The 7,937-nt window shown below is 39.6% G+C and overlaps 1 protein-coding gene across 1 annotated transcript in view; it reads right to left on the reverse strand.

Moving 5' to 3' along the window:
* Positions 1 to 1,160: 1,160 nt before the first annotated feature.
* LOC109531880 (ubiquitin-conjugating enzyme E2 variant 1-like) overlaps positions 1,161 to 7,937 on the reverse strand; it is a 15,403-nt gene continuing 8,626 nt past the window's right edge. Inside the window, exons 4-5 of the mRNA XM_019896415.1 lie at positions 6,085 to 6,210; positions 1,161 to 2,559 (exon numbers count right to left, since the gene is read on the reverse strand). Coding sequence (XP_019751974.1) covers positions 2,416 to 2,559; positions 6,085 to 6,210 — 270 coding nt within the window. The 3' untranslated portion in view covers positions 1,161 to 2,415. The remainder of the gene's footprint in view (positions 2,560 to 6,084; positions 6,211 to 7,937) is intronic.

The following is a 7,937-nucleotide window of genomic DNA, read 5'->3' on the forward strand; positions in this document are numbered from 1 at the left end:
CTCTTGACTGTTTCCTACTGGGGACACCGTCAGCTTTCTATCCAACCAGTCCCATCGAAACGTGTTTTTCAGATCCGCATCTATCTGACGCATTTTAGCTTCGTCGCGAGTCTCGATAACATTCGGCATTCGCGAGAAAGGGGTTTAGGAAGGCGAACACGGATTGGTTGTGATTTGCATTTGCCGATATAGGGACCAATCACAACAAGTAAGACATCATACACGTCCAATTGCAGGGCTGTTTACAATCGGAAGATGGAAAGACTGATCGGGCGAGCTCGTGAAAACTCGACGATAAGGTACCTGACCCCCTCTAAAATTTTCTCAACGGATTTAGACGATTCACAAAAATGATCAATTTAAGAAATAAAACGGCGGATTTCCGCATATCCGCGGAAAATTGCCATCACTGATTTGTGCTCAGGCACCCGTTTACAAAACAACTATTGACACTCACCAATAGCGTCTCAATATCGTTTTGTTAGCATTAAGCTAGCAGCCCATTCTTACCAATGTTGTTTTGGTTGTTTTAAATGGTAAATGGGATGTCACTTGTATAGTAGGGCTTTTCTATCTCAGGTACTCAAAGCGCTTAACACCGTTACCTCATTAACCTACTGGTGATGCAGCACCAAGAGCAACTGAGGGTTCAGTGTCTTGCTCAAGGACACTTTGACATGATTGCGTGGGCCAGGGATCAAACCACCAACTTTCGGGTTGGGAAACGACCACTCTACCACCGAGCCTACATACACAATATGTACTCCAATTTTTCTGTTTTTTTATGTGGAGTTTGGCAGTAAACAGTTTGAAGCCTGTTTTGTTTTAATTGTTAACCATTTGCCAAACTGTTGCTTATTGCGAAGAGTTCACTGCCACCATACAGCACTCATATTTCAAGTTTCATAGTTTCAATCACAGGGGGCCAACAAAAAAAAGCGACAATTGAAAAGTCGTAGCTTGAAAAATTTATCAGTCAGTTCACTCGTATCTCAAGGCACCACTGCAGGCGGACACAAACACAGGTTATCTTACATTATATGTAAATGTATCCAATTTATACTTGATGTATGACAGCTAAGAATGTCAAAATATGAAAAACGCTGAAGGTTTCATGACGGCATCAGTTTGACTTTGGAATGAATTAGTAAAAATAATTTACTTTGTCATGCATTTATTTGTTATGGGAAGAATTGTTGCAAATTGCAAATCAGAGTTTCCAATGCAGCGCAGCAGGCAAAATGGCATGTGAACATTCCATGGTGGGGATATGAATGGTTAGCTTTGTCACTGTTTCAAGAGGTCCGAGTTTTGTGAAGACTTTGGTTCTTACACACTTTACGCAGTATGGTTCAACCTTGTGACCATTAAGATACAAGAGACCATCAAATGCAGTGATTGATGGAAATGTGTTTTGGTCCGGGTTCAGAGCATTTGCTTTCTCTTCTCACAATCACAATACACAAAGTGCAAAAGTAATAACATTTAATTCAAACAAAACCATGCAACAGGTCCCCATCACCCTGACTGAATTTTCCTGTTATTAAAATAAACATCCAAAGCCGTACATTGCTCAGTGGCAACTCAAAAAATAAACAAAGTTGACTACTTCAGGAGGCCCACGCAGGTCAGCCCAGAAACTAAAGAAACCAAAACAAGAACGCCCAAAATAATAAAATATAAAGGAAAAAAAAAACTCCGCACAAGCCACTGTCAAGTGGCGATCCAGAAAAGTTCCAAACACATCCTCGGTTTCTCTTTAGAGATCTCGCCACGCAACCCTCTCCCGCCCCACAGGTTGCTTGGAATCGGACACCATCACAAAACGTGATGACAAACAGAAATCTTCCAACATGAGTGATGAGCCTGCCGTGCTTTTGTTGATACACAAGTTGTTGAATGTCCCCCCCTTAGTTACACTCACTTGAAGCAGACATGCACTTCTTAAAAGAACCAACTAATTCACATCTTTGGGAATTCAGTAAGTGGGGATCTTATTCATGACTAAAAGAGCCTATTAGACTTAAATATCGTATGGGACATGGGAATCTAGTTCAGACGAAGAGTAAAATAGTGTGGTTTCTCTTTTTTTTTTTTTTTTTTTAAAGGAATTGACAGGCCAAAATAAATCAAATGCACAATATTTTGGGCTTGGTCAGGTCAATGTCTTCTCTGTGGACCAAAATGGCTAACTGGGCACTGGGTGAGGAAGTCACCTGTATTATTATTCCCGCTTTCCAATGGGATGCTTCACATGATGGAGCTGGTCATCTGGGATCTTGAACAAAATGACACTTGTGTAGCCAAAGAGGTGTAGCCAGTGTTGAATATGTGGAATGTGGTCTGTCTGTCTGTCTGTCTGTGAATGTGTTTCTCTGTGTATATCGATGACAGGGAGGGGTAGGGGCAGATGTATCAGTTGTACATTTGGCCCTCAGGGGGCTGGGAAAGCTTGTAGTTCTCTTTCATTGTCATGTGTTGTTTGAGCTCCGTGAGCACCATACGCAATGTGTAACTGTTTTTCCATCTGAACAAGCAGGGCAGTGCCTTTATGTCCACCTGCAAAGAACAGCAAATATGGACAAGTTAGGCAACCTGTTATGAACTTAATGGCAAGGCGACATTTACATATACGACTCAAAAGGACAAGAGACTCGACTCAATCGCTCCATTCAAGAGTGCATTCACACTAGTACCTGGTGCGGTCAAGTTGGAAATGAAATGTGCATTAAATTGCGTACTGGCATCTTTAATATTTTGTTGCACAACCGTGAGAGGTGCTTTCTCCAGACGACGTGCTCCTTTCACAGATGTTTACAGAATTTAGATAATTACGCAAAGAACTCAACTTTATTGATAGAGAACTTTAAAAGCAACCATACTGCATATAAAGTACTTTACATAAAATAAAAAATGACACATAAAAAACAAAGACAGTTAAACAGTTAGAACAAATTAATGACATAATAATTAGAGGTGTCAAATTATTGCGTTAACTACGATTAATTACAGTCATGTCTAGCGTGTTGTTTTTTAATCGCGTTAATCTGAACTCTGCCTTTATTGTTTCTGTAGGTGGGTTGCCTTTTTCTAATATCCTTTATGTGTTGGCTTCCTGTGTTCGAGTTGCTGAGGGTGGGGAAACAGCTGTCAGGCACAGCCTGAAGCGGACATTGATTGGCTGTCATTATGTTTGGGCTGGTTTAGCATAAACTGATTAGCTCCCATTGGAGTTGGGCGGGCTTAGTAAGCAGCGGTGAGGAATGTTGAGGTGAAAATGGAGGAGCATGTGAGAGTTCTTGGCACAATGAATGGAAAATTTACATTCCAAAAACGCCCTGACGACACAATTGATAAAGGCAGAGTGTTGTGCCTAATTTGTGAGAAGGAGTTTGGTTACCACCGAAGCAGCTCAATTTTAGCCTCCCACATCAATACAAAGCACCCAGTTGCGAGTGCAGCCACAGCTAACGTTAGCACCCAAAGCGTTAGCAAAATAGCGAGCGAGCCATACATAGCAAAGCTCTTCGGCAAACTAAACTCGAGAACACCCCATGTACGAGGCATAGTTGATGTGTCCTCTGTAGACTACTAGAAGTGATTGATGTTTTTCAGGGCTTTTAGTTTGTCATGATGAACAGTGTTATTTCTGAAGTGCTAACTTACAGCACTGTGATTTAAGGGTCTGTTTTATTTATTGTTTATTATCTGAAGCAAGTTCCGTGTTGAGTACTTGTATTGCCCAGAAAATTATTCTTACTGTTTTTGATATGTTAACCTAAGCACCCTTTAAGGACCCGGTGTTCTATTTCATTTTTATTTTGTAATTCTTTGGAGATTTACAAAAACAAACAAAACTGATGTTCCCCCTCGTGGTCGAAACTAAAGGTTGCAGGTAGGACTTTCACTAGTCTCAAATAGAGCAGAAAGTAAATGGCTAGGACTGCATCCGTCCAAGTATGCTGAAAAACAATAAAATACTTTATAATGCCACTTTTTCTTTTCTTTTGATCTGCCTCAATAATGTATTGAATTTAAAATGAAAATAGGAGTTTTTCTCAGTAATTTTTAGATGAGATTAAAATATAGATTAATGAGATCAATTAATGACAGACTAATGAATTAATCTCACAATTTTTTTTAATCACTTGACAACATTAATAATATTACACAATAAAACAGCAAAACGATGCAGAGTCTCGTGCTGAGTCAAAAGCCAAAGAATAAGAATGTGTCTTAAGACATGTTTTAAACACAGACAGAGCGGGGGATTGCCTTAAATTTAACCGGAGATAATTCCAAAGGGAGGGATCGGAAAAAAACAAAACAAAAAAGTGCGATTCCCTCTTCAGAATAGTTCAATGCTTTGCTCTTAGCCATTCCAGGGTGTTTTTAGCTATGCGATTTGTGTCATTATTCAGTTTCAAGACCCATGACTGAGACAATTATTACACCAGGCAGCACATTTCTCACTGGAATACCTTGATAGGCTTGAGATCACATTGGACCCTGCAGATTCAAGACACCCTCCTCCGCCATGTATCTCAGTTTGGTTTATGTTTCGTGTGGTACACACACACACACCGTATCACCAAACAACACATACTCCCCCATTGTCTACACCCCCAACCTCCCCAAACCCAAAAAAAAAAAAACGGTGCTCGTTAGGCGCCAGGGCCAGCGCTGTGTTTAGTTGGCGCTTAACAAGTTCTTACGAAGAACGTCTTTGGTTTTCCACCGGCAAAGAGCCAAATGGGAGCGACGTCATTACGCCACCATAAAGCGTACAAATGTCACTGCTAACGTCGATGTTTACCTAAGAGCGCCTGCTATTAATATTAATAATAATAATAACAATGCGCTGTAAGCAACTGCTAGGCTACTTAACATAGCATCAATTATACTTGCATGTAGTATATAACAGTCAGGGACATGCAATCAGCAAAAGCTTCTATTTTTCTTAATCATTGTAGATGATCACAAGGCTGGCTGCGAATCGGAGCTCGCATGCTATCTGGGTACATCTGTGATCGCTCTTCTGGTGGGACACAATTGGGCCGGAGTCGACCACTCAACAGTTTGTGCAAAACGTCCGTTTGTCCAAGGAGTCATTCCTCTACATCTGCGATCGTCATAAACAGAAGCCCTGATGTAATTGGTATCACAGTCTGGCCCAACAAATAATTGGAGCCATCTTAAGCACTAGAGCTAGAGCTAGAGCCAATTTCTGTGGTGGAAAAAGAAAGAACTAGTGCTAACCAGGGCAGTGGCCCTGAACTAGCACGAGCACAAGCAATGTGGAAAAGGGCCAACAGTGACTACTTGTCACCCTTTAAATAGGCTACCTGACAGATTACATGTTTGAAGATACCTGATGGTAATTAGAGGACACACCTTGTTGTAACATGTCCGTATCGTCAAATTACGCTCAGTCTTTTCTTTTTAGCCAGCCCTGCTTCATGAGTTTGTTTTTAAAAATAATTCTGTTTCAACTACAATTCAAAAACAACCTGATTTCCAATGGTTCAGTTTCATTAATTCATGTTGTATTTATTGTTACTTTTGTCAGATTCAAGTTATTTCTGTGACCATTGTGGGTTTTTCTTTTATTCACAATGGAGTACAAACGATTTTGTCCATGCATGTAGTCACCAGCTTTAAGTGTCCAGCAAAGCACGTCACGTTGTTCATGTTCCAGAGTTGGCTGTGTGCCCCGGAAATTATATACGGATTATGTACGGTTGTCCATAGCGACAATTGTTCCTTTAAATTTGTCTGCTCGGGGAAAATTACTTCAATAAGTGGACACATTTAAGCCAAAAATAGCCACAAATAAGCTCATAGGGAACACAATTCTGATGCGTGCTCCAAATGGGCTTTGATGTTTCAAACTGTGTCACTTGCACAAAAAAAAAAAAATTTAACTTAAATAGCGCAAATTAAACATTATTCATGAGAAAAGCAGTGTAAACAGTACAATAGGTTATGTACTTTAGTCACCACTTGTTTCTCAGAAATGTATCTGTACGGGGGATTTTCGAGGCATTTGAAGTGCAAATGTGTCAATGAAATTCGCATACTTACAACACCATTCGATGAATGTACTCCAACCATATTGATCCTGTGCAAAAAACGTACATGAGGAGGATGATCTGGGTATCTGGGTCCACATTCGATTTTCAGACAGTATATTCTGCCTTCATAGACAGTCTACAAGCAAAAAAAAAAAAAAAGGAGGAGGGGGTTATACGCTGCGTTGATAACTTGTTATATGAGAAAATAATCACAATGACCATGACCAAAATTCTCACCATTTTATCTGTATTATACTGCTATTACTAAATATGTAAACAAACAAAATCAGATGCACAACAAAAACATTGGAACACATTTTATTTAACTGAAAACAATGTAGAAATCGGCACGGCTTGGAACTATTTGGCATGACAAATTGTGGACAAGCAACTTTTTTATGCATGCCAGGCTACACAAATTTTACTCAAAAAGATGTCAGTGATATCGGGGTGTTGGGATGATTGCAAGTTGAAGAAAATTTATGAAATGAGTTTGTTACTAATAACCTTTTTGTCATATAAAAATGTGGCACGATAAACAATGCTTTTTCAATTCAAGTAATGTTTTGGGTGAATATAATAGGGCAGGTGTCGCCAACCTTTTTGAAACTGACAGCTACTTCTTGGCTACTGATTAATGTAAAGGGCTACCCATTGGTACACACTTCAGAAATAAACTTGCTCAATACTTTTAATAATGTTATTGTATGTCTTTATTGATAATGATATGACAGACAGATATATGCAACACTTTCTATAAAACTCGTCATTTTCAAATGATCACTTTTACAACATTCCTAGAAAATCTCAATTTCCCATCACTGGTGAGCAACTATTAGAACAGGCCTGTGGGCTACTCTTGTGGTACTTGAGGGCTACCTGGTGCACGTGTGTATCTCATTGATGACCACTGTAGCTGACCGACTTAAGAAGTGACATTTTTAAAAACGTCCAAGAATTTATGAGAAAACACCGATCAAAAGGATTCATTTATGGTTTATGAATTGATATATGGGGCTATGAAAAACAAGTCAAGTTGATTCATCAAAACCAATTCAAGTTGATTCATCAATTTTTTTAAATGCAGGCCAACATAGCTGACAAATAAACAACTTTGTTTTATTTCTGTGTTAGAAATGTCCCAATGTATTTGAATGCACCTCGCTTGTGGTGCCAAACACAAGTGACGTCAGCGTTTACTCGAGTTATCGTCTCTCGATTGTATCGATGAACCACAAAGGTTAAGTATACAGTAATCCTTCGTTTATCGGGAGTTAGATTCCAAAAAAGAACCAGTGATAAGTGAAATCCGTGAAGTAGGATTTATTAAAAAAAAAAAAAAAGCAAAAAAATGTGAGAGGGACAAAATTTTAAATGTGCTGCACAATAAAGTTGTACGTGGTACTTGATATCTTTATTTTTTACAGTTATTATACAATACGGAACTACCCTCACCGGCCACTTTATTAGGTACACCAGTCCAACTGCTCGTCAACACTTAATTTCTAATCAGGCAATCACATGGAAGCAACTCAGTGCATTTAGGCATGTAGACATGGTCAAGACAATCTCCTGCAGTTCAAACCGAGCATCAGTATGGGGAAGAAAGGTGATTTGAGTGGCTTTGAACGTGGCATGGTTGTTGGTGCCAGAAGGGCTGGTCTGAGTATTTCAGAAACTGCTGATCTACTGGGATTTTCACACACAACCATCTCTAGGGTTGACAGAGAATGGTCCGAAAAAGAAAAAATATCCAGTGAGCGGCAGTTCTGTGGGCAGAAATGCCTTGTTGATGCCAGAGGTCAGAGGAGAAAGGCCAGACTGGTTCGAGCTGATAGAAAGGCAACAGTGACTCAAATAACC

The sequence above is a fragment of the Hippocampus comes genome, unplaced genomic scaffold, assembly GCF_001891065.2.
Source record: "Hippocampus comes isolate QL1 unplaced genomic scaffold, H_comes_QL1_v1.1 scaffold24, whole genome shotgun sequence".
Lineage (NCBI taxonomy): Eukaryota > Metazoa > Chordata > Actinopteri > Syngnathiformes > Syngnathidae > Hippocampus > Hippocampus comes.